General features: G+C 61.3%; 1 protein-coding gene across 1 annotated transcript in view; it reads right to left on the reverse strand.

Annotated features, from left to right (window-relative positions):
* Positions 1–26,334, reverse strand: part of BOP1 (BOP1 ribosomal biogenesis factor) — a 48,125-nt gene extending 21,791 nt beyond the window's left edge. The window contains exons 1-2 of the mRNA XM_030487094.2: positions 26,256–26,334; positions 17,454–17,564 (exon numbers count right to left, since the gene is read on the reverse strand). Of these exons, the coding sequence (XP_030342954.1) occupies positions 17,454–17,564; positions 26,256–26,264 (120 nt within the window). The 5' untranslated portion in view covers positions 26,265–26,334. The remainder of the gene's footprint in view (positions 1–17,453; positions 17,565–26,255) is intronic.
* Between the last annotated feature and the right edge of the window lie 80 nt (positions 26,335–26,414).

Below are 26,414 nucleotides of genomic sequence, written 5' to 3' on the forward strand. Positions count from 1 at the left end.
CAATTCCAGATTTCCTCTGCTTAATCCTGCAGGAACCCGCAGATGGCTGGGGGAGGGGACATGCCCAGCCAGCCTGGAGGGGCTGATGCTGCCATTCCCGTGTTCCCCAGCCCATGGGAAGCCGCACAGCACCGGGACAGGAGCTCCTCACACCAGGATGGGACACGGGGTGCTCCAATGTGTGGTCACCCCGTCTGGAACAGTGATTGCCGGTGGCTTTCCTGGGTTATGGCTTAAGGCAGAGCTCGGAGAGAGCGGTGGCCCTCCACTGATGAGAGCCATGGAAAGGTTTGGGTTGGAAGCTCCCCCTGGGCTGATGCATCTCTGCCCCCTGCAGTGCTGTGTCCTGCTCTGGGGCACAGGAGGGACGTGGAGCTGCTGGAGCGAGTCCAGAGGCCCCGGAGCTGCTGCGAGGGCTGGAGCAGCTCTGCTCTGGAGCCAGGCTGAGAGAGCTGGGCTGGGGCAGCCTGGAGAAGAGAAGGCTCCTGAAGGGGACACCTTAGAGCAGCTCCAGTGCCTAAAGGGGCTCCAGGAAACCTGGAGAGGGGCTTTGGACAAGGGCCTGTAGGGACAGGCCAAGGGGAATGGCTTTAACCTGCCAGAGGGGAGACTGAGATGAGCTCTTAGGCAGACGTTCTTCCCTGTGAGGGTGCTGAGGCGCTGGCGCAGGGTGCCCAGAGAAGCTGTGGCTGCCCCATCCCTGGCAGTGTCCAAGGCCAGGTTGGACACAGGGGCTTGGAGCAACCTGCTCCAGTGGAAGGTGTCCCTGCCCGGGGCAGGGCTTGGAGCTGGAGCAGTTTCAGGTCCCTTCAGCCCAACCCAGACTGTGCTTCCCTGCACTACCTGTGCCGGGGCTGTGGCAATGAGCTGCCGCGCTCCCACATGATCCATCACAAGGTGCTCCCTCCCGCATCCCTGCTCAGCACCTGCGCTCCCGCCAGGAAACACGTGTGACCCCGCGCCCCGCGGCTCCGCTTTCTTCCCCTGATTTACTCGCTGTGAGCTGCTGGTGCCCCCCCCACCCGCTGCCCTCCCTCCCCAACGGGACACCCCGAACCGGGGCAGGTGCCCCCCCACCTCCTCCCCGTGTCCATGGCAGCGCTGGCGCTTCCCAGCCCGCCGCCCCCGGCAGCGGCCCTTGTGCCCCCTCCCCATCCCCGCGCCCCCCCGGCTCTATCCCAAAGCAGCTCCAGCTGTCCGGGCTCAGATGGGAAGTGCAGGTACGGCGCTGGCTCCCTGCCCGTCTCCCCTGTGTCTGTCTGGTGAAAGAGGAAGCCAGTCCACCTCTGGAATCCTTCACTCTCTCCTCGTTGCTGCTCTCCGCGCGGCTCCCGCGGGAATTCCGGGGTCAGGCTGGCTCTCCCGGTCTCTCTTTCTTCCCGGCTCCTCTCGGATTACAATGCAGGCAGTGTTCCTTCCAAATCCCCCACCGCACGTTAATCCTGCTCCTCTGTCTCTAACTACCAAACGCTTTCCTGTGCCTCCTGTCTTCCCACTCCTCCTCCGTGATTTTTTATCTCTGACAAATAGAGCACGTCAGCTCCAATTGGGGTGAGCGGGATGGGGAAGGATGGGGATGGAAGCCAGGGAAGAGGGTGAGAGAGCCGGGAGCAGGGATATGGATACAGCGCGAGGGGTCCCAGCAGCAGGGACACGCTGCCCCAATCCCGGTCACCTCCAGTGCTCCAATGGGACACCGTTCCCTGGGAGGGTGGTGGGACACTGGCAGGGTTGAAGGGAGAAGCTGTGGCTGCCCCATCCCTGGCAGTGTTCAAGGCCAGGTTGGACACAGGGGCTTGGAGCAACCTGCTCCAGTGGAAGGTGTCCCTGCCCGGGGCAGGGCTGGAGCTGGAGGAGCTTTAAGGAGCAGAGGGTCAGCCCGTGGCTATGATGGATCTCTGGGGATCTGGGGGGGTTCCTACCCAGGAGGAAGCCCAGAGCGGAGCCCAGGGCTAGAAGAAGCTGGACCTGGAGACCTCCAGCACTGCTTGATGGGCAGCTGGATGGAGCTGGGTCTTTGTTCCTCCCAGAGGCAGGGCACTGGGGAGCTCCATCCCCGCAGCGCAGCGGCTCTGCTCCCAGCGAGGAGCACAGGGACGTGGGACACCCCATGTCCTCACCCCATGTCCTCATCCATGTCCTTCACCCCATGTCCCCACCCCATGTCCTTCACCTGTGTCTTCACCTCATGTCCTCACCTCGTGTCCTCACCCCGTGTCCTCATCCATGCCCTTCACCCCATGTCCTACACCCAGTTTCTTCACCCTGTGTCCTAACCCCATGTCCTTCACCCCATGTCCTCACCCTGTTTTGCTTACCCCCTGTCCTCACCCTGTGTCTTCATCCCATGTCCTACCCCTATGTCCCATGTCCCCATGTCCCATGTCCTCACTCTGTGTCCTCACCTCATGTCCTCACCTTGTTTCCTCACCCCCTGTCCTAACCCCGTGTCCTCACTCTGTGTCCTCACCCCGTTTCTTCACCCTGTGTCCTCACCAGAGACACTCCAGCAGCCCCCACAGCCCTTCTGGGGTTCAGTGATGGGGCTGAGACCCCACAGAGACGCCTCCATCCCCACAAGAGCAGCAAGCTTGGCCCTGAGCACTTTAGATGGTCACTAGATGGTGACCACCAGGTTTCAGAGTGAACGTGGGCTCCTGTGACAAGGGATGGCAGCGAGTTGCAACCACCCAGGCCCAGCAGCAGAGATGAAACTGCTTCATATCCAAGAGGAGGAAACACGGAACCATGGAGAAGTTTGGGTTGAAGGGACCTTAAAGCTCCTCCAGCTCCAACCCCTGCCCCGGGCAGGGACACCTTCACTAGAGCAGGTTGCTCCAAGCCCCTGTGTCCAACCTGGCCTTGAACACTGCCAGGGATGGGGCAGCCACAGCTTCTTCCTTCAACCCCTGCCAGTGTCCCACCACCCTCATGGGGAAGAACTTCTTCCCAAGATCCCATCCAACTCTTCCCTCTTCCAGTTGGAGCCGTTCCTCCTCATCCCATCCCTGCATCCCTTGTCCAAAGCCCCTCTCCAGGTTTCCTGGAGCCCCTTTAGGCACTGGAGCTGCTCTAAGGTCTCCCCTTCAGGAGCCTTCTCTTCTCCAGGCTGCCCCAGCCCAGCTCTCTCAGCCTGGCTCCATGGCAGAGCTGCTCCAGCCCTCGCAGCAGCTCCGGGGCCTCTGGATTCACTCTGGCAGCTCCACGTCCCTCTGGTGTTGGTGCCCCAGGGACGCCCCAGCTCCACCTCTCCCCCCCGCAGCACGTGCCAGGAGATCATTCCCTGCAGGAGGAGTGTGCCCGTGGCCCGCAGCACTTCATCACCTGCCTCATCCCAACACCCCCTGTACCTCGCTGGGCTCCTCCAGCACCATCCCTGGAGGCAAAGACCAGCAGGAAAACCCACCGTGGCGGCTGCGGCTGAGCCACCAGCTCGGGCAGCTCCTCACGGTGACGGAGCCAGCCCAGGCACGAATGGGAACGGTCCCACCGCGCCCGGTGCCAGCGCTGCAGCGTGCGGGGCCGCTCTCCCCCTTCCCTCCCCACCTCCAATCTTTCCGTGCTGATTTACTGCCCGCAGGAAAAAGTTTCCCTCTTGGAATCCAAGATTCCTTGTGTTTTGGCTCCTGCTCCCGCAAACCCGAATCAACTGTTAATTTTGGCAAGGCCCTTCCTTTGCTCGGACCGTGGTTGGACTTTTCCATTCTCAACACCTTGGGAGCTGATCCCGGAGCGGGGCACAGGCATCCCCCTCTCTTCCTGGGCATTCTGAGGATGGGGTCCACAGCCAGAGCCCCCACTCCCCATCCTGCTCTGCACTGGTGGTTACTGGCACATACTGGTGGAGCTCAGGAGTGAGCCAGGTAGGTCCTGGTCCGCGGCCAGCACACAGCCATGGGCTGCTCTGGCCCAGTGGGCAACCACCCAGCGCGGCAACGAGGAGCCCAGCGCAGCCCAGCTCCAAGCAGGGAGCAGCTCCTGGCAGGGGAGGCCACGAAGACCACGGAGTCATGGCATGGGTTGGGTTGGGAAGGACCTTAAAGCTCCTCCAGCCCCAACCCCTGCCCCGGGCAGGGACACCTTCCACTAGAGCAGGTTGCTCCAAGCCCCTGTGTCCAACCTGGCCTTGAACACTGCCAGGGATGGGGCAGCCACAGCTTCTCGCTTCAACCCCTTCCAGTGTCCCAGCACCCTCAGTTTAAAGCCATTCCCGCTTCTCCTATCACGATTCCTACATCCATCCGGCATTCCTGAGCTACGGAAAGCAAAACCACCGCACGCAGTCACTGCACAGCGGAACCTGTGCTCAAGCAGATTTGTGAACTGCCCACAAACACATCCAGCACCAATGGGGGGCACGAAGCACCCGCTGGGCCCTCTCCTGCTTCAGACACCAAGGAGGTGCTGGAGCCCCAGAGGTGCTGCCTCGTCCCTTGCTGCGATGCCAAAACCTCTCTGGGATGCCAAATCCTCCCTGGATCCCGATTCCCGGCGCTGGCCCGTGCACAGACCCCCCTCCCGCAGCCAAGCGCTGCCTGTGAAGCAGCCGCCCGCCCTCCTCTCGCTTCTGTGCGAGCAGCCCCAGCTCATTAAAGATTACGAGAGGCAGGAGCAGAGCACAGGCCCCCGGCCCCGGCGCCTTCCCGAGCAGGGCAGGGGGATGGGGCTGGAGACCCGGGATGGGGAGGCCGGAGAGCAGCGCCCGGGGATGCGCAGCTCCCGCTGGGCAGGGACGGTTCCCCCCGTCCATCACCTCGGAGCCGTCCCTGCGCTCCCTCACGCCACGTTCCCCCCCCGGAGAAGGGAACACCCCGCGGGCTCCTGCTCCAGCTGGTTTCCATCATGCCCATAAACCCCTCCCGGGACCTCCTCTCCCAGCCATGTGGGAGCAGGGATGAAAGGCAAGGCTGAGGAGCCCTCCCTGCAGCGGGGCGGGCGGGGGGTCCCCCCCAGCCTCCCCTCCACCGCCTCAGACACCTGCATCCCCCCGGCCCCCCCGGCCCGGCCCCGCAGCCCGAGGAAGGATTAAGCGGCGCGGCAGGAGCCAGCGCGATCCAGCCCCGCTGCACCCGGGACCTGCCAGACAGCAAAGAGCTGAGGCTTCCATGTCAACATTCCTCCTGCTTAGGAAAACACGGCCCCGTTCCCCTCAATAGCCTATTAAAGAGAGATTTCCTGCCGGGCGGTGGAGGGAAAGCGGAGGGAGGGACGGCGGCGGCCAGGAGCAGGGATGCGTGATGCAGCTGAGTGACACAACGCGCCGGAGGCTCCTCTCATCCCGCGGTGATGCGCTCAGGGTGGGAGCGAGCAGAGGGCTCCATGTCCCACGGCACGCCAGCTCCCTGCTCCATGTCACACACCAGGAGAAACAGCTCTGGCGAGCACAGAGGAGGCCCCAGCTCTGTTTCCGCCTGCACCAAGGGATGGTTTTCCTGGTGCTGTCCTGGCTGTATCACACACGGAGAGCAGTGAGGAGTGATGGGGCAAACGTTTGATATGGCCCCCCTTTGGAGGCTGGCCACAGTCATGGGATCATGGAATGGTTTGTGTTGGGAGGGACCTTAAAGCTCCTCCAGCTCCAGTGCCCTGCCTGGGCAGGGACACCTTCCACTAGAGCAGGTTGCTCCAAGCCCCTGTGTCCAACCTGGCCTTGAACACTGCCAGGGATGGGGCAGCCACAGCTTCTCTGGACACCCTGTGCCAGTGACCTTTTGATGCTGTTGGTGCATCTCCCCCTGCTCCCTCCATCTGCACCCCGCTCCGGACGGAGCTCAGACCATGGTGGCAGCCCCTCGGAGCGGGAGGACCTTCTCCTCCTGGAGACAGACAGACCCACAACCCTTTGAACCAAGCATCTGCTCATCCCCCCCATCCACCCACTCAGCACCGTGCAACGGGAAAACCCAATGTGGTAGGAAAACCAACACTGGGAGAGGAATGAGACAGGACAAGATGTGGGGGGCAGTGGAGGGAAAGGGGGTTCGGGGCTGGGTTTGCTCCCCAGGAGCTGCAGGAGGGGTGGGGGGAACCAGAGCCCCAGCCCAGGCGAAGGAACCGGCTCACCAGGAATGTCATCCGGGAGCGATATCCTGGAGAGGCGCTTCCCTGAACAAAGAGGGATCGCTCCGGAGCTTCAGGAACAGGAGGAAGAGCCCTGCAGCGGGGGTGGGATGCGGAGGGATGCAGGGACACGCTCTGGGAGCAGGGGGGACCGAGGCCACGTGCGCTGGCAGCCGGCACAAGCCATTAGCGGCGCTTGGCTGCGGAGCAAAGGGACGCGGCATTCCCGACACACAGACAGGATCAGCAGCGGCTCTGCACGCCTGGGAATCGCAGCCGAGGCTCAGGAAAGCCATAGCCCCTTATCCCATCCCTGCATCCCTTGTCCAAAGCCCCTCTCCAGGTTTCCTGGAGCCCCTTTAGGCACTGGAGCTGCTCTAAGGTCCCCCCTTCCCGCAGCAGAGGGGCAGGATCCCCTCCCTGAGCTGCTGCTCACGCTCTGGGGGTGCAGCCCAGCACACGGGGGGGTTCTGGGCTCAAGCACACACTGAAGCCGGGTCATGGGGAGCTTCTCCTCACCCAACACCCCAAGTCCTGCTCCTCAGGCTGCTCCAGCCCGTCCCCCCCAGCCTGGGGCTGTGCTGGGGTTGCCCCGACGCAGGGGCAGGACCTTGCCCTTGGCCTGGTTGAGCTCCACGATGGTCCCTTCCCACCCAAACCATCCCATGACTCGACGATCCAAGCCCTGACGCGGGCAATAGACAAGCACAGACCCCAGAGGACCCATCGAACACATCCCACCACACTCCTCACAAACCCTGGATGCTGCTGCCCCACGGACGGTCACTTGGGCACCCACATGTGAAAGCTTCACCCAGGCTCCCACGTGAAGCCACCAGGAGAGCCACGAGGCTCCCGCAGCTCCTGCCACCAGCACCTATGCCCCTGCTCCGCTGCAGCAGGGAGTGAGATTGCTTTGACAGACCTGTCCGTGCTGGCAGCCACCACTCACTATCTTCCAGAGCTCTGCAGAGGGTTTGGTTGTTTTGTTCCAGAGTTTTTCCAGGAATTGCAGTTAAATGGGTTTTGGACATCTTGTGCTACTGGATATGGAGATGAAAAACAATAACTCCATAAATCCATTGAGGACAGTCCATGAGAGACCCGCGAGCAAGAGCAAGGAGGGACCAGATTCAGGCCATCAGCCTGGAGGTGATGGAGCAGCGACGGAGCATCCCTGTCACCAGCTCTTCCTGCCTCACCCACTACTGGGATTCCAACAGCACCCAGAGACCACAGGTGGGAACCGCCTGGCTTGGAAGAGGCAAGCAATGGGGAAAGGACACTTGACATGGAAAAGCCCTTTCCCACCTTGCCCTTCCCCTAAGGAAGCCAAGGGCAGACCAACACCATCGGCCAAATCCCGGGCAGCGTCTCATCCCGAGGTGACCCTTCCTCCTCCTTCCTCCTCCTCACCTGCAAGCTCTGCCCCGAGCCGAGCACAGGCTCCTGCCTCTTCTCCTCCGGAGACCAACAGGAATTCATCAGCTTCCCTGGCTTTGAAGGAGGATTTTCCTTCACCAGGCAGCCACCGCGCTCCCTGTGCCGGGAGTTCCACAGCAGCGCTCTGCTTCCTGCGCACAGCGCTGCTGGAGCTGCAAATCCCATGGATTGTCCCACTGTGAGCCCGAGGATTCCCACGTCCCTTCCCCTCCTCCAGCAGCGCCAGGGGGTGCCGAAGCCTGAAACCCCCCCCAAACCAACCAGGTTAAACTGTCAGCGTGGGAGCTGCCACCAGCGCCCCTGTATCACCCTGAGGCAGCATCGAGGAGAAACCATCCCCAGAGCAGAGCAGCACTTGGGGGTTGGTTTGATTTAGGGTGGTTTTTTGGCTTCCACGGAATTACTAGTGATTTTCCAAGTTTATTTCTAGCTCAGGAGTTCAACAGCCTTTTATTACTATTATTTCATATATTCAAAGCCTTCTGAGAGCACAACTCTCTGAAGGCAAAGCCTAAAGAGCTGTTTCCGTGCCCTGCTCGCCCCCAGGTTGAATTCCAGAGCTGAGGAAAACAAAGGTGCTCGTGCTGTTTTTCACTTGAGTCACGCAGCGCTTCCCAACAGCCCTGACTGTCTGGACACTTCTCCCTTCTTGCCAGCTCCAAAGTATCTCCTTCCTGGCCTCAGCTCCAAGCTTCCAGATACACCCAGCTGACGTGTGCTCCCAGGAATCCGAACGGGCACAGGCACTGCGGAGCTCCCTCGGGAGCAGCCCCAGGCCTGGCAGGGGAACAGCAGCTTGTGGAGAGCTTTCCATAGGGATATAAAAATACACATAAGCTGCCATTTCTGAGCGTTATCTGAGGCCCCAGGAGCCAGCAGCAAACCCAGGAGCTTCCCAAGAGCTCCCTGACCCCACCGGCACCACCGGGGCTAAAGAGGCAAACCCAGCCCTGGGGGAGAGCAAGGCACGAGCGTGGAGCTGCTGGAGCGGGGCCAGAGGAGGCCCAGGAGCTGCTGCGAGGGCTGGAGCAGCTCTGCTCTGGAGCCAGGCTGAGAGAGCTGGGCTGGGGCAGCCTGGAGAAGAGAAGGCTCCTGAAGGGGAGACCTTAGAGCAGCTCCAGTGCCTAAAGGGGCTCCAGGAAACCTGGAGAGGGGCTTTGGACAAGGGATGCAGGGATGGGATGAGGAGGAACGGCTCCAGCTGTAAGAGGGACAAGTTAGATGGGATATTGGGAAGAAGTTCTTCCCCATGAGGGTGGTGGGACACTGGAAGGGGTTGAAGGGAGAAGCTGTGGCTGCCCCATCCCTGGCAGTGTTCAAGGCCAGGTTGGACACAGGGGCTTGGAGCAACCTGCTCTAGTGGAAGGTGTCCCTGCCCGGGGCAGGGGTTGGGGCTGGAGAAGCTTTAAGGTCCTTCCCAACCCAAACCATTCCATGACTCCCTGTGCAGGAGCTGCACGGAGGGTGCCCATCTCCACCACACGCTCTCCGAGGCTCTCTCCTGCAGCCCTCCATGCCAGGCGCACACAGGCAGCAGCACCAGGCGCTGTGCAGACAGAGCCACCAGGCACTGCGGTGGCCAGGAGCTGGCGAGCAGGAGGTGCCGGGAAGAAGCACCAGACACTGTGGCCAGGAGTGGAAAAGCGATTTGCAAACCCTCCCTGCCGGGAGGTGTGGGTGTCTGTGAGCAAACGTCAGCGCTGACCAGTTAAACTGGCAGCAGATGGGTGCCGGGAGCGTTACAGCTTGAGGAGAATCATCCCTGGGCTGGAGCGTTCGCCCTGGACTAACAAACCATGAGCAAACCATCCCACCCCAGTCCCCTGACCTGGCCAAGCAGCCTCCTGCTTCCTCTGCACGTTCCCTCGTACCCGGAGCTGAGCCGAGCCTAATGAAGTGGGACATTGGAACAGCGGCCAGGATTCGGGTCTGGAGATGCTCATGTCCCCCGGCCCCTCTGCTCCAGGAGGAGGAGGAGGCTGAGGCTGGTCCCTGAGCCTGGGGCAGGGGCACGGGGACCCCAGCACGGACCCAGCACGGACCCAGCACTGATCCCACCACGCGGGTCCCTGCCCGCAGGGAATTGCCCACGCTCCTGGCCGAGGGCCACGCTTCCCAGGCACGCAGACAGGCTGCTCCTCCAGCAGGAGACGGGCTGCTGGTTGAGCCTTGAGCAGATCCCTGGCTTCCCGGAGGGAATCTGGGTCTGCGGAGGGTGCGAGTCGCTCGGGGAGCACAGCGAGGAGGCTGCAGCACCTTTAGCTGTGTCTGTTGATGCCACGGCTGGTGCTGGGCGCCGCGGGTAACCAGAGCGTGGCACAAAGAACCCGGATCACGCCAGGTTTAGGGGGGTCTGTGGTGCAAATCCCACCAGGATAATGCTGTCCAGAGCAGGAGAGGCCGGGACACTGCCAGAGCCAGGGAGGTGCTGCAGCGCTGCCTAACCCGGGGCTGGGGAATCCTCAGCCTCATCCACCCTGGAAGCCTGCTCCAGGAAGCTGCGGGTACCTGGCAGGAGCCTGCGCTGCCAACGGAGCAGCCCCGTGCAACGGGAACGTGCTGCTGGGAGGGAACTGGGATGCAGCCAGCACTGCCAAAGGCACCTTCAACCCGACCCGAGCCGGCGCTGGTGCGGTGCCGTGCCACGGACACAGCCTTTGTATCCCAGCGGGATCCCCGAGTGGGATGGAGCGGGATTTGCCCTCTCCCTGCAGCTCCCGGGTCACCTGGATGGTAGGAGCCGGCTCGGGAGACGTCAGCTCGCTGCGGAGAGGCCGTAAGCTGAGCTCTGAGCTGCTGCAGAGCCCAGACCCAGCACGCAGAGGGGGAAGCAAATGGAAAAAGAGGGGGGAAAAAGGGAAGAGAGGAAAGTTTCCACTCATCAGCCGAGTTGTTGTGGGTTTCTCGCTCTCTGGGTCAGGGACCTGATGGTTTCAGTGTATTGGGTGATGTCATTCCTTCCAGAAGGAAAAAGCCTTTCCTGCCCCAACTGAGCTGCTCGACAACCGCCTTAAATATCAAGTGTGGGGCAGCCAAAAGCCAGAGTCATTGAGCTCCTGCTTTGCTTTCACAGCTCCAGCAGCACCCGTGAACTGGTGCTTCCCCCCGTGCTCCCCACCAGCCTCACCTGGACCTCGAGCTCTTCCTAATCCCAACCTGGATGAATCCCCCTCCGGGCAGACCCGAGGGGACGGTCCCATGCCAAGGGGCTCCCGGATCCAGCCCACATTTCATCCACAGGGCCAGGGTGAGCTGAGGGATGCACGGGCTCACCCGTGGCTGGCAGCACAGTGGGGAATAGGGTTGGACCCAAAACCTCCCAGCTCTTCACCAAGGAGCAGGGAAGGACGGAATGCAGGGGATGGAGCAAGGCTCAGCCCTCCATCTCCATCCAGCTGGCACCTAAAGTGCAGCAGGCCAGGGCTCCACACCAGCCCGTATGATGCCTCTTACTGGGAAAGCCATAGGAATCCTGGAATGGTTTGTGTTGAAGGGACCTTAAATCTCACCCAGCTCCAGCCCCTGCCCCGGGCAGGAACACCTTCCACTAGAGCAGGTTGCTCCAAGCCCCTGTGTCCAACCTGGCCTTGAACACTGCCAGGGATGGGGCAGCCACAGCTTCTCTGGGCACCCTGTGCCAGCGCCTCAGCACCCTCACAGGGAAGAGCTTCTGCCTCAGAGCTCATCTCAGTCTCCCCTCTGGCAGGTTAAAGCCATTCCCCTTGGCCTGTCCCTACAGGCCCTTGTCCAAAGCCCCTCTCCAGGTTTCCTGGAGCCCCTTTAGGCCCTGGAGCTGCTCTAAGGTCTCCCCTTCCCGCAGCAGAGGGGCAGGATCCCCTCCCTGAGCTGCTGCTCACGCTCTGGGGGTGCAGCCCAGCACACGGGGGGGTTCTGGGCTCAAGCACACACTGAAGCCGGGTCACGGGGAGCTTCTCCTCACCCAACACCCCAAGTCCTTCTCCCCAGGCTGCCCCATTCCCTCTCCCCCAGCTTGGGGCTGTGCCAGGGGGCAGAGCACCAAGCCCATGACCAAGGACTGGCCGGGTCTGGCTGCAGAGATCTCCACCACCAGCACTGCAGAGACCTCCCTCAGCTCCTGCGCTGGGGGTGAAACAGCTCCTGGACCCCCCCATCCTTCCCCGTTTGCCATCTCCATCCCACCTCCCACTCTGGGAAGCTTCACTGGGGCATCTGGCTTCGGGACCACGCTTTGATCCACACGGGTTTGGGAGCATCAATTTTCGTTTAAGCTCCTGTAGCTCCAGATGTTCTTGTTATTCACATCAGGATCTGCAGAGCTGGATGTCTGCAAAGCCTCTGGCAGCACCAGCCCCTCACGGCCGTGAAGCCATGAGCCAAGCAGCGTGTAAGATAATCCCTGTGCTCGGGCTGTGTCCTTCTCCTGCCAGGGCAGTTCTCAACCCGATGCCTTTTCATCTTGTCCACGTTCCCCCCGCGCCACCTTCTACATCCTGTTATTGTGTCCTCCAGACTCTGCTTCGCCTCCAAACTACACAGATCCTGTCTTTCCACCTCTCTTCAGCTGTAGATTCCGCCCCCAGCCACCAGTTCTCCCCGATACCCATCCCTGGAGCTGCCTTTTCTCTCCTGACCTCTTCTTAAAAGGGAATAATGGGAATGGGGCATGGCACTGCAGCTGGGGGACCTCACTTTCAGGGCTTTCCTTCCTGCCTCCCATTTCCAGCTTCTTCCCGATGCTGACACTGCCACCAGGTACTTTCCAAGAGCTTGTGTTCCTGTGTAAGGGACTGATTCCTTTGGGAAGGCACAAAGAGCCTGTAACACCCCCAAAACCACATCAAAGCCCTGTCCAACCACCCTCATCCCATTCCAAGCCAGGAGAGGAGGGACCCGATGGGTGCTCTGCACCCAGCCCGGAGCCTCGGCCTCCCTGCGGTGATGCTGCAGGAAGGTTGGGGCTCTGTGGCTCCACTCTCTGCCCTCACAGCCCTGCCCGAGCTTGTGGCACCCCAGGGCAGAGCCCGGGGGGGCTCCAGCTCCAGCCCGATGCTCCCAGGCTGTGCCCACTACTGCATCCTGACCCAGGGACCCCCCTCGCCTTGCCCAGGGGAAGCACTTGGGAGCATGTTCCTGGATTTCAGCTCCTGCTGAATTCAATCCTTTTCCTGTATTTTCTTTTTGGAAGGAAAGCACATCCGAGTGTTGCTGTGTCCTTCCCAAAGCGTGCCTGTTCCCATCTTGGGGAACACTGATGTGCTGTGGTTGTTCTGCACACTGAGAAGGGCAGGGAGCTGCAGTGAGAGCTTCAAATCTAGGTGATCACCTGGCCCACCTTTACCTGTGCTGCCCATCCCTGGCAGTGTTCAAGGCCAGGTTGGACACAGGGGCTTGAAGCAACCTGCTCCAGTGGAAGGTGTCCCTGCCCGGGGCAGGGGTTGGAGCTGGAGGAGCTTTAAGCTCCCTCCAACACAAACCATTCCCTGATCCTATGACCCCGGTGGCCCCGCTCCGAGCCCTTCACACCTCCGTGGCCCTCAGCGCATCGCTCGCAGCCAGAGCGGCTCCCGGGGGCCGTGTGTGCAGTGGCTGGAGCAGCGGGGAGCGGGCAGGCGGGAGCAGGTTCCGGAGCCAGGCGGGTCGGGAAGCGCGCGCGGAGCCGCGCTCTCCCTCCCTCACACACACACACACAGAGGGAGCGATGAGTTGAAGGAGCTGTCTGCCAGCAGCACATTCTGCACCGCGGCTCTGAACCTCTCCTGGCTAATCAGCTACTGAAAGAAGAGCTCCCTCAGCCCGGCAGCCGCCGACCCCCCCGGCCCCGGCCCGGCTCAGCTGCGCTGCGGAGGAGGGAAGTGGGCTTGGAACAGCCGCCGGCTCACCGAGGAGCACTCAACGCGCCTTCATTCATTATCCACTGACATATGGAATAGTCATTGCGGGAGGAAACAGAACCAAACAAAAGCCCCCAAACTGCTTCCTCCCGGCGAGGCCCTGACAGCCCCGGCAGCTCGCGGCCATTCATCTCCGCGCGGCCGGGGGAAGGGACGCTCGGGATGGCGCTGGGAAGGGGGGGCTGGAGCGGGGACCGGCCCCGTGCGTGCGCCGGGCTCCGGTGCGAGCGGCGCGGGGGCACGGCCGGGACTCCGGCTGCGGCGCCGCGCCTCCCGCCGCAGCGCACGGAGCAGCCGGGGCCGGGGCCGGGCGCGGGGCCAGGCCGGGGCGGCGCTGCCGGGAGCTGCGGCCGGGCCGGGGGCGGGCAGGGCCCGGCGCTCGCTCCTCGGTACTCGGCTGCCGGCGCGGGCTGGGGGAGCGCAGGGCGCGGAGCCGGGCTGTGAGCGGCGAGCGACGGGCACCGCCGCGACCGCGGCCCCACCGCGCACCCGCGGCTGCTGCAGGCGAGGCCGGTGTCCCACTGACACCCGGTGTCCCACTGGCACCAGGCACCACCAGGTGTCAGTGGGCCACTGGCAATGCCCGCGGTGGCACCGGGTGTCAGTGGTGGCACCGGGCGTTAGTGGGACACCGGCTGTCAGTGGGCCACTGGCAATGCCCGCGGTGGCACCGGGTGTTAGTGGTGGCAGCAGGTGGCAATGGGACACCAGCAGTGCCCACGGTGGCACTGGGTGTCAGTGGCGGCAGCGGGTGGCAATGGGACACCAGCAGTGCCCATGGTGGCACCGGGTGTCAGTGGGACACCGGCCGTGCCCACGGTGGCACCGGGTGTTAGTGGGACACCGGCCGTGCCCGCAGTGGCACCGGGTGTCAGTGGGACACCGGGTGTTAGCGGGACACCGGCCGTGCCCGCAGTGGCACTGGCTGTCAGTGGGACACTGGCCATGCCCGCGGTGGCACCGGGTGTCAGTGGGACACCGGCTGTGCCCGCAGTGGCACCGGGTGTCAGTGGGACACCGGCCATGCCCGCGGTGGCACCGGGTGTCTGCCCAAAGTGCTCCTGGTTTAGGGAGCAATCCTGGAGGCGCTGCTGGACACAGGGATGGGGCGGCTGCTTGGTCACAGCACCCAGTTATGGAGCACCCAGTTAGAGGCTCTCCAGGCAAAGGGCAGCATTTGGAGCTGCTACCAGTAAAGATATCCATCAGGTCAGAGATAAGCCACAGAATCCTTGTCGTGCTGGTTCAGCACCACACAGCTGATCCCTGAGGATTCCAGAGGAATCACGCTGTCTTTTGCAGAAGGGTGGATCAGGACCCTCCACCATCAAGGATCATGACGGGTAATGACAGAACCAACTGGCTGGAAAAGACCTTTTAAGATCATTGACTCCAACTGTTACTCCAGCACTGCCAAGGCCACCACTAACCCATGTCCCCAAGCACCACATCTACACGTCCTTTAGATACCTCCAGGGCTGGTGACTCCAGCCCTGCCCTGGTTCCAGCCCTTGGCAACCCTTTTGGTGGATAAACTGTCCCTAATCTCCACCTAACCCTCCCCTGGTGCAGCTTGAGGCCGGTTCCTCTTGTCCCATCCCTTGTTCCTTGGGAGCAGAGACCAGCCCCCTCCTGGCTCCAGCCTCCTGTCAGGCAGTTGCAGAGAGCGAGAAGGTCCCCCCTGAGCCTTCTCTTCTCCAGACTGAACCCCCCCAGGTCCCTCAGCCGTTCCTCATCACACTTGTGCTCCAGGCCCTGCACCAGCTCCGGGGCCCTTCTCTGGCCCCGCTCCAGCCCCTCAATGTCTCTCTTGTAGTGAGGGACCCAGAGCTGACACAGGATTCGAGGTGCAGCCTCAGCAGTGCCCAGCACAGGGGGACAGTCACTGCCCTGGCCCTGCTGCCGCACTGGTGCTGAGCCAGGACCATCCTAAAGCATCACATTTGACATAGAGTTCACTTAGGACAAGGCTCTCACCAGGATGAGGCTGCGACACAAGCTTGGTCTCAATAAAGAACAGAGGGAATGAACATCCAAAACTAAGGGATCCCGTCCGTTTTCCTGGCCTTATTCCCACCCATGGCCTGAACAGGGGGGTTCTTCCCTCCCTTCCCAGCATTTCCGAGCCACAAAGCCCCGGCGCTGGGCGCTGCTCCTCATGGAAGCGAGCACAAAGCCCGCAGTGTGCGCATCCCAGCCGCAGGAAGCACGAGCATCAGGGTTCTTATGGAAAGGAGATAACTACAATTACAGAGGGAGGGCAGGGGGCTGGGAACGGGGGGGAACAAGGAACAAAGCCACTGGAAGCTGCTCTGATGTCAGCAGGTTGGGACTGAGCGCTCCCCCCCGGGCCCTGCAGCAGCAGCGGCTGGGAGGGACTGACCTCCAGTTCCTGCATGAAAGGCTTCTTCTCCCTGGGTTATGCAGGAGACATTACACAAGTGTATGTTTTCTATAGTCATATATTTCCCCTCTCTCTAAATCTCTATTCCAGACCTGGGGGCAGGGATTGAGGCAGCTCCTGCGTTAACCCAGGTGGGCCTCCAACATCTAACAGCAGAAGCACCAATCCCCCTCCTCCTGCCCTGCGCTGGGACCAGATCGGGATCATCCACATCCCTCAGAGCACCACTGAACACAAGCTTAGACCCTCGGAGCTGCCAGCGGTGCCCAAGAGCTCTCCTGAAGCTGGGGGTGCAGCAAAACCCTGCTCAGGAACTCGCCTCCCAAGCACCGGGTGCGACGGTGCCGTTATTCCCGATGTTCCTGCTGTGTCCGTGGCATTCCAGGCACCCCACGCCAGGGAGCAGCCAGAGCTCCTCCCTGGCTCTTCACCTGCGTGGGGCTTTCTGTGCTCTGGTCCTTGTCAGAGGCTGAGGAGGAGACACAGAGCCTGGACCATTCCACCCAACCGGCACCCCGGAGGCTGCTCCAAGCGTTTTCCAAGCGCTGCCTGAGGCTTCCCAGCACCCTTTGAGGGGAGCTGAAATCCCAGCACTGAGGGTCACGTCCAAACACCCCCACAGCCCTTGGCAATCCCTGTGTCCCGCCCCAGGGCTCTGCCGGACGCCAACCACATCAATTGATTTAGCAGCTGATGCAGAAAGGCCACGAGGTTTGTCTGGAACAACCAAGCCCTGGGGGCACCTGGTGCTGAGATCCACCCATGCTCCACACAAGCGCTTTCCCGTCTTTCCCAAGGCCCAAAACCCGGAGAGGTTCCCCCAAGAGCCCAGAGCAGCAAATGTAACCCCACAAGCCACGGGTGAGGCTCAGTCACCTTCTGAAGAGCTGAAGAACCCCCTCGACACCCAGGTGAAGCCCCAGCTGAGGCTGGACAAAGGCAGGGTGCAAGGGAGGTTCTTCCCACTGCCCTTCCCAAGCTGACATAACATTCCTTGCCCAAAATGTCCCGAGCGACGCCCTTGAGCAACGGATCCTCACCAAGACTCCTCAACAGCCCTGACCTGGTGCCTCTGGGCAATTCCCATCCAGAGACAGCGCTGCTTGACCACATCCCACCCTTTGAGCTCATGCGGAAGCCAACATGGAGAGGGAAGTCATGGAATCATCACATCAAGCAGGGTGGAGAAGACCTTTAAGACCATTGAGCCCAACCGTTGCCCAGCACTGCCAAGGCCACCACTAACCCATGGCACTGAGGGACACATCTACACGTCCTTTAGATACCTGCAGGGACAGTGACTCCAGCACTGCCCTGGGCAGCCTGTTCCAATGCCTGAGCACCCTTTGGGTGGATAAACTCTTCCCAATATCCACCCTAAACCTCCCCTGGCACAGTTTGAGGCCATTTCCTCTTGTTCCATCCCTTGTTCCTTGGGAGCAGAGACCAGCCCCCTCCTGGCTCCAGCCTCCTGTCAGGCAGTTGCAGAGAGCGAGAAGGTCCCCCCTGAGCCTTCTCTTCTCCAGACTGAACCCCCCCAGGTCCCTCAGCCGTTCCTCATCACACTTGTGCTCCAGGCCCTGCACCAGCTCCAGCACCATCACTGGACACAAACCCAACACCTCCAGCTCATATCAACACATCAAGAACACAAAACTTGCAACAGGTCCTACCTCTTCATCGGAGCTGTCCTCTTCATACTCATTCTGCGCAAGCAGAGCCTTGTTTTCCTCCAGTGAGGAATCATCCTCCAAGGTTCTGCTCCTCCTGGGAGCTCTGCTGGCCTGAAAGACAGAAAGAACGAACCTCAGTGAGATCCCATCACATGAACCTTTGTGTGTTTGTGTTCACTGCACCAGGAACCTGGGCTGGGCAAGGGAAGCTGAACCTGCCACCAACATCCAGCCTGCTGCCAGGCCCAACATCACCACAAAGCACTTGTGCCCCAAGCTGGACAGCGCTGAGCAGTGCAACCTCCTGCGCGTGGATCCTCTGGGACACCACTTCACACAGGCAGGAAAGGAAGGAAAGGGAGAACTTCACAGATGGCCTCCAGCCGTCCTCTCCAGCCCGTCCAGGCAGACCCCACCAGCGCCCAGAGGCTGCCCTCTCAATAAGGGCAGACCCAGCAGCAGCACGTTACCCGGTAGGACGAGCACGTGGGGGTTTCTGGTGCCCACCAGGACAGGCTTTTCCCAGCACTGAGCTGCAGCAAAGGCCCCAGCTCCCCACGGGCTCCACCAGCCTCTGCTCGGGACTCCAGAGCTGCCTCATGAAGTGTTTGAGATGGGGTAAAGCCCACCAGCACCTCCCCTACACAACCCGACCTTCCTGGGGCGCTCGCAGGTAACGTGTGTGTTTGGAGCCACTCTGAACCTCTCTGGAACAGAGCTGGAGGGAGCCCGGTGCAGGAGGGGGCTGCAGACACAGCCCCTGAGGTGTCAGCACCGTGATAAAGCCTCCACCATCACACGTGGGACACCCCGTGCATCCAGCCAAGGTCACCCACCGGGAGCGGTGCGGCCAACCTCACCCGCAAGGAGCTCAGTGCAGCGTCTCCCGCTTGGGTTATCCCAAAGGTTTGGCTTCTCTTCCTGGGTTATTCCAGATGTTCGGCTTCTCTTGTTTGGGTTATCCCAATTGTTTGGCTTCTCTTGTTTGAGTTATCCCAATTGTTTGGCTTCTCTTGTTTGGGTTATCCCAATTGTTCGGCTTCTCTTGTTTGAGTTATCCCAATTGTTTGGCTTTTCTTGTTTGGGTTATTCCAAATGTCTGGCTTCTCTTCCTGTGTTATTCCAAATGTTTGGCTTCTCCTGCTTGAGTTATCCCAAATGTTTGGCTTCTCCTGCTTGGGTTATCCCAAATGTTTAGCTTCCCTTGGTTTGGGATAACCCGAAGGTTTGGGTTCTCTTGCCTGGGTTATCCCGAAGGTTTGGGTTCTCTTGCCTGGGTTATCCTGAAGGTTTGGGTTCTCTTGCCTGGGTTATCCCGAAGGTTTGGGTTCTCTTGCCTGGGTTACCCCAGAACCCACAAGGGGCAGGCCACCCCATGCACTGAAGCTGAACCCTCAGGCCACGCATCCTGCTTCCATCAGAGACACAACCCGTGAGGCGCGTCTGGAGCAGGAATTCCCTCCTCAGACACGGATCCCGCGCCTTCGCCCACTCGCTGCCCCGCCGGGTGGGTGCTGAGCGAGCCGCAGATCCTTCCTGGAAAAGAGATTCCAGGTCTCCCCCCGCCGCGCTCGGGAGGGGGGTGATGGGGACCCTGCTCGGATCGGCTTTACGGGAGGACTCAGGGAACTAATGGCAAAAGCAGCCCCAGCAAACGCCCCTCGGGGGAGCAGTAAAGTCCTCACGGTGTGTGATCACCTTGTGCCGAGCCCCGGCCCCGCGCTGCTCCCCTGAGCCGCAGGGAGACGGGTGGGAGCGAGCCCCCGGCCAGGGGATGGGATTACTGCACAAACAAAGGCTTTATTGGAAAACCTGGGAAAAGGGAGATTGCAGATAAGTTTTTTTCCAGGCTCTTGGCGCTACGATGGGCTCGGACTCCGAGTTTCCATCTTTCCCTCGTTTCCCCCCTTCTCTCCGCCACCGCAAGGAGACCAGAGGAGGATCCTGCGCCTCAAATCCCGGCTGCGGGCGCTACACATCCCAGTGTCCTCCAGGGTGAAGGCCACGGATGCTCCAGCGTTCCTGCTCTTCCAGTGATGCCCAAACTGCCAGTTCAACAGGCAGGGATTAAGCCAGAGGCCCAGGGGCTGCCCAGGAGCTGAGGTTGCTCCGAGGGCTGGCACAAGCCAGATTCCAGCCAGGATTCCTGCGGGAGCTTCCCCACGGCCATCAGGGCTGCAACCAGACTGCAGCACCCCGGGATCTGGGGGGTCTGTTGGCAGGTTCAAAGCCTCTAGGAAAGCTTCACCAGGAAAACAAGGCAGAGCTCAGCCACAATCATGGAATCATGGGATGGTTTGTGTTGGAAAGGGCCTTAAAGCTCCTCCAGCTCCAACCCCCTGCCCCGGGCAGGAACACCTTCCACTAGAGCAGGTTGCTCCAAGCCCCTGTGTCCAACCTGGCCTTGAACACTGCCAGGGATGGGGCAGCCACAGCTTCTGCCTTCAACCCCTTCCAGTGTCCCACCACCCTCATGGGGAAGAACTTCCTTATCTCCAACCTAAATCTGCCCTGTTCCAGTCTGAACCCATTCCCCCACGTCCCACCACTCCAGCCCCTGGTGAGGAGGACATCGGTCACAGCCCGGCACCTCTGCCACTTGACTAGAGCCCATCTGAACGCCAAAACCATTTTAGCCAGAAGAAGACTCCACGTGAGAGGCTCCGCTGGGGCTGTGGGATAAGGACAAGCTCCCGGGAGCAGAGGGACCCTCAGACCCGGAGCGCAGCCACTGCTCGCTCCTCTGGGAGACGGACTGGAAACACCTTCCCGGAGCATTCCCACCTTCAGGCACGCAAAGGAGCTTATCCTGCAGCCGTGTATGGATGTCCCAGATGGACAGGCTGGTCCCGTGGCTTCCCAGGGGCTGTGGTCAGGTTTGGGAATGACGCTGTAGCTTCCCTCTGCTGCCTTGACCACAGAGGCTCGTTCCAGCAGAGGGCGGCAGGGAATGTGCCACGGTGCAAACCCACCCAGAACCCCTCAAAACCACCCCAAAACCTGCCCGCAGAGCACCCCACGGACAGGGCTGAGCACCCCCTGGCACCCCCCAGCACCCATGGCTGGTGGGGATGCAGGAGCTGGCACCCCCAGACCTCTCGGAGGGGAGCTGGGCAGCACCCAGCATCACCCACACCCCATTTCAGGCAGTTCTGGTGGTTGCATGGCGAGACTGGAGACAACTGGTGGGTTCAAACAGCAAAGATGGGACTTGAGAATGGGTTTAGGTGTAATGAGGGGGTAAAGGAAGGAAGATTGAAGCCACAAAACTACCCAGAGCTGGGGGTGTCCAGCCTGGAGAAGAGAAGGCTCCTGAAGGGCAGATCTTAGAGCAGCTCCAGGGCCTAAAGGGGCTCCAGGAAACCTGGAGAGGGGCTTTGGACAAGGGATGCAGGGACAGGCCAAGGCTCTCCAGCCCAGGCAGAACCAGCTCCCGCAGTTAAGCTGCAATAAGCTCTCCATGTGCCTCCCTGCCAGGGCAGCTTCACAGTGAAGATGTTCAGAGGCAGCAGTGTCTGCAGCTGTACGTGAGGGAAAGGAAACACTTGCAGGAGCACGAGCCCCTCGGGTGGGAAGGCAGCAGAACCGAAGTGCTTTGTCTCTCCAAAGTTCTTCCATGTCCACCAGCGAGGTGAGTTTGAGCAGTAACAGCATTTGCTGGTCTAAAACCAGCACGTTAACAGCCCGGTTAGATCCAGCTCTTCCTCCTCATCCCGGAGCCCCTGGAAGCTGGACTGAAACATCACCAGCTCCTTTGGCTGCCCTTCACCTCCCAAACCTGCCTCTCCTGTGAAGTCCTCCAAGTGCTCCCACGCAGTTCCTCCTGCTGTGGAGAAACGATCAGGAGCTCCTGGCCTGCAGAGTCCAGCAGGAAGGGAGAAGGTTCCTGGTGTCCCGGTGATCCCAGCGGTGGTGGAGCCGCAGCTCCTCGGTGGAGCTGCTGGAACGCTGGTGGAGGGGGGGGACAACCTGGGGGTGCTGCAAAGAGGGTTGGGGTACAAGGAGCTGAACAGGCTGAGGGGGAGATGGGCAAGACCAGATGTACCGGTGCGGAGTGAACAGACCCTGATGTGGGAGCTCTGGCCACGGTGTGCACCCACCGTGGGCCACAGTGACCGTCCCTCGTGCTCAGGAGAGGGGCTGTGAGGTTCCTCTCAGCTCCACCGGGCGCACACAAGCAGGGAGGGAACATTGGCCAAAGCACCGAGCCCAGACCCGGCCGAGACCCAGTGGCCGAGGTGGGGAAAAGCAACCAGCAAACCCACACGTCAGCTCCTCCTCTGCGAAAGGAAGGTGGTGGAGTCACACAAGGGTTTGTGCTGGAGGGACCTTAAAGCTCCTCCAGCTCCAACCCCTGCCCCGGGCAGGGACACCTTCCACTAGAGCAGGTTGCTCCAAGCCCCTGTGTCCAACCTGGCCTTGAACACTGCCAGGGATGGGGCAGCCACAGCTTCTCTGGGCACCCTGTGCCAGCGCCTCAGCACCCTCACAGGGAAGAGCTTCTGCCTCAGAGCTCATCTCAGTCTCCCCTCTGGCAGGTTAAAGCCATTCCCCTTGTCCTGTCCCTGCATCCCTTGTCCAAAGCCCCTCTCCAGGTTTCCTGGAGCCCCTTTAGGCACTGGAGCTGCTCTAAGGTGTCCCCTTCAGGAGCCTTCTCCTCTCCAGGCTGCCCCCCCCAGCTCTCTCAGCCTGGCTCCATGGCAGAGCTGCTCCAGCCCTTGCATCCGCAGCTGGGGGCACCTCCCCGGAGCCGCGCTCCTCCTCCCATCAGGATGATCATCCACATCGCTCTCCACGAAGGTGCTTTATGGAGTCGGAATGTCAGAAGTCTTGTCCTTGGGGCACAGAGGAGCAAAGGCAGCGCCTCCTGAGGACGGAGGAGCCCTGAGCTGTGAGCCAGCGCTGGAGAAGCGTTAATCCGGTTGGAACAAGAAGCTGCTGAACTGAGTTGCTCCTTCCCAGCTTCCTTTGGGATGCAGGAGCGGGCAAGGCCGGAGCCTCCAGCAGCTGCCTGTCAGCAGGAGCTCAGCCCCGCTCCCGGTGCCTCCCTGCTCGCGGGGCTCTGTCAATATTGGCCTGTCCTTGTCGGATTTCATTTCCTCTTGATGACTTCCAGCATTCCACAAGCTCTGCTTCCCTCCATGGCAGCCCCGGTGCCATGTCCCACGCCGCTCCCAGTGGGAATGCCGGCAGCCTGCACGGCGTGGCCGGGCTGAGGTGCTGATCTGCTGCTCTGCCACCCCAGGAGCCCCTTCAGCGCCGCTCCCACAGGGTCCTGCCGGGCACCAGAGCCTGAGGCACTGCAGGGGCAGGGAGGCTCTGCAGGGGCAAGGAAGCAGGGAAGGAAGGAAGCAAGAAGGAAGGATGCAAGGAAGGAAGGAAGGAAGGAAGGAAGGAAGGACACAAGGAAGGAAGGACACAAGGAAGGAAGGAAGGACACAAGGAAGGAAGGACACAAGGAAGGAAGGACACAAGGAAGGAAGGAAGGAAGGAAGGACACAAGGAAGGAAGGACACAAGGAAGGAAGGAAGGACACAAGGAAGGAAGGACACAAGGAAGGAAGGACACAAGGAAGGAAGGACACAAGGAAGGAAGGAAGGAAGGAAGGAAGGACACAAGGAAGGAAGGACACAAGGAAAGAAGGAAGGACACAAGGAAGGAAGGACACAAGGAAGGAAGGACACAAGGAAGGAAGGAAGGACGGACGAAAGGAAGGAAGGAAGGACGAAAGGAAGGAAGGAAGGAAGGACAAAAGGAAGGAAGGACACAAGGAAAGAAGGAAGGACACAAGGAAGGAAGGACACAAGGAAGGAAGGACACAAGGAAGGAAGGAAGGACGGACGAAAGGAAGGAAGGAAGGAAGGACGAAAGGAAGGAAGGAAGGAAGGACAAAAGGAAGGAAGGACACAAGGAAGGAAGGAAGGACACAAGGAGGGAAGGACACAAGGAAGGAAGGACACAAGGAAGCCGTGGCTCGCGCTGGCAGCAGCTCACACCATCAGTGACACTGGTGCCTGTGGTGCTTTGCCGTGTCCCCACACCGGGGGAGCAGCCGGTCCCGGTGTCCTCAGCCTCGGCACTGATCCCTCTGCCTGCAGACGTGCTCCGAGGCTGCTGCCTGAGCCACAGCTCCCCGGGGCAGGCTGTGCCATGGAATCATGGAATGGGAACTCACTCACAGCACCTCCGGGGCCTCCTCTGGCCTCCCTCCACACCCCTCTGGTGCTGGCACCCCAGGGCTGGATGTCACAGCTCATGGGGAGCTTCTCCTCACCCAACACCCCAAGTCATAGAATCATAGAATAGTTAGGGTTGGAAAGGACCTTAAGATCATCCAGTTCCAACCCCCTGCCATGGGCAGGGACACCTCGCACTACACCATGTGGTCTAAGGCTCTGTCCAACCTGGCCTTGAACACCGCCAGGGATGGAGCATCCACAACCTCCCTGGGCAACCCATTCCAGTGCTTCACCACCCTCACTGTGAAGAACTTCTTCCTTATATCTAACCTAAACTTCCCCTGTTTCAGGTTGAACCCATCATCCCTTGTCCTATCACTCCAGTCCCTGATGAAGGTCCCTCTCCAGCATCCTTGTAGCCCCCTTCAGACCCTGGAAGCTGCTCTGAGGTCTCCACGCAGCTTCTCTTCTCCAGGCTGAACAGCCCCAATGTTCTCAGCCTGGCTCCGTATGGGAGGTGCTCCAGCCCCTGAGCATCCTCATGGCCTCCTCTGGACTCACTCCAACAGCTCCATGTCCTTCTTGTGTTGAGGACCCCAGCCCTGCACACAGTGCTGCAAGTGAGGTCTCACAAGAGCAGAGTAGAGGGGCAGGATCACCTCCATGACCTGCTGGTCATGCTGCTTTTGATGCAGCCCAGGATATGGTTGGTTTCTGGGGTCAGGCGCACACTGAAGCCGGCTCATGTTAAGCTTTTCGTCACCCAACACCCCCAAGTCCTTCTCTGCAGGGCTGCTCTGAATCTCTTCTCTGCCCAACCTGTAGCAGTGCCTGGGATTGCCCCGACCCAGGTGTAGGACCTTACACTTGGCTTGGTTAAACTTCATAAGGTTGGCATCGGCCCACCTCACAAGCGTGTCAAGGTCCCTCTGGATGGCATCCCTTCCCTCCAGCGTATCAACCGAACCACACAGCTTGGTGTCGTCGGCAAACTTGCTGAGGGCGCACTCAATCCCACTGTCCATGTCGCCGACAAAGATGTTGAACAGGACCGGTCCCAACACCGATCCCTGAGGGACACCACTCGTTACAGGTTTCCAACTGGACATCGAGCCATTTACCACAACTCTTTGCGTGCGGCCATCGAGCCAGTTTTTTATCCGCCGAGTGGTCCATCTACCAAATTGATGTGTCTCCAGTTTAGAGACAAGGATGTCGTGCGGGACAGTGTCGAATGCTTTGCACAAGTCCAGGTAGATGACATCAACTGCTCTGCCGCTGTCCATCAGTTCCGTGGCTCCATCATAGAAGGCCACCAAATTGGTCAGGCAGGATTTCCCCTTAGTGAAGCCCTGCTGGCTGTCACCAACCACCTCGTTGTTTTTCATGTGCCTCAGCATGCTCCCTAGGAGAATCTGCTCCAAGTCCTGCTCCTCAGGCTGCTCCAGCCCGTCCCCCCAGCCTGGGGCTGTGCTGGGGTTGCCCCGACGCAGGGGCAGGACCTTGCCCTTGGCCTGGTTGAGCTCCAGGAGGTTCCCCCCTCTCCAGCCTGTCCCGGTCCCTCTGATCCCAGCCCTTCCCTCCAGCGTTGGAGGGGGCAGCGGGTTGGTCCCTTCCCACCCAAACCATTCCCTGCTCTCACCCCACTGCTCGCACACCCCCCACAGTGAGGCGGCACCAAGGAAAGCACCCCCAGGAGCAGCCAAAACACCCCCATGGAACCAACGTAACCCAGAACGAACCCAAATCCCCGCCTCCTGCTGTTTTCCAGGCTGGAGCAGCCGCCGGGCCTGGCCCTGCTCAAGCACCACAACGGGAGAGGCGGTGCCGGGGGTGACAAACGGATCCCGCTGGGGACATCCCAGTGGAACATCCCGCATCCCGAGTGCTCCTGCGGCTCCTGCCCGGGCGCAAGAGCAGCTTCCCACTAAATTCCTGCTCCAGACCTGGGAGAGCTGCTGTCCAGGGTCAAAACACTTCCCAAAGGATCCTGACAGCCGGGAGCACGCAGGGATCTGCTGGATCCCGACAGCCGGGAGCACGCAGGGATCTGCCGGATCCCGACAGCCGGGAGCACGCAGGGATCTGCCGGATCCCGACAGCCCGGAGCACGCAGGGATCTGCCGGATCCCAGCAGCCGGAAGCACGCAGGGATCTGCCGGATCCCAGCAGCCGGGAGCACACAGGGATCTGCCGGATCCCGACAGCCGGGAGCACACAGGGACCTGCTGGGGACCCGGTCAGGGTGTTCCCAGGGCCGGGGGGGGATGGAGATGGGGGGTAAGATGGAGGCGGGGGACGGACACCGGACATGGGGGTGGGAAGAACGGGAGGGTGTGAACGGGGAGGGACGGACACGGGGGGGGGATGGACCCGGGGGGGCAGGGCTGGGCCCGGAGCGTTCCCCCCGCCCGCGCCTGCTCCTGCGGGGGGGGGGAGCGGGGCACGAACCGGCGCTCCCGGTGTCCGCTCCCGCCGCGCTCGGGCCCTCACCCGTGCCCGGGGCGGGGGGGGCCGGGGCCTTCCTCCCGCTGCTCCTCCCCCCCGCCCGGGGCTGCCGCGAGCGGGGTCAGCGCCGGGAGCACCCCCCCGCCCGGCCCGTCCCCATGGCAACGGCCCCTACCTGCGCCATGGCCCCGCCGCCGCCGCCGCCGCACCACGTGCGCGCGGGTCAGAGGTCACCGCCTCGGCCGCGCCCCCTCAGAGGGCGTGGCGCGCATGCGCATCAGCAGAAACGGCGCGCGGTGAGAGGCGCTCGGCGCTCTGCGCATGCGCACAGCCC

This window comes from Strigops habroptila, chromosome 1, assembly GCF_004027225.2.
Source record: "Strigops habroptila isolate Jane chromosome 1, bStrHab1.2.pri, whole genome shotgun sequence".
NCBI classification, from domain to species: domain Eukaryota; kingdom Metazoa; phylum Chordata; class Aves; order Psittaciformes; family Psittacidae; genus Strigops; species Strigops habroptila.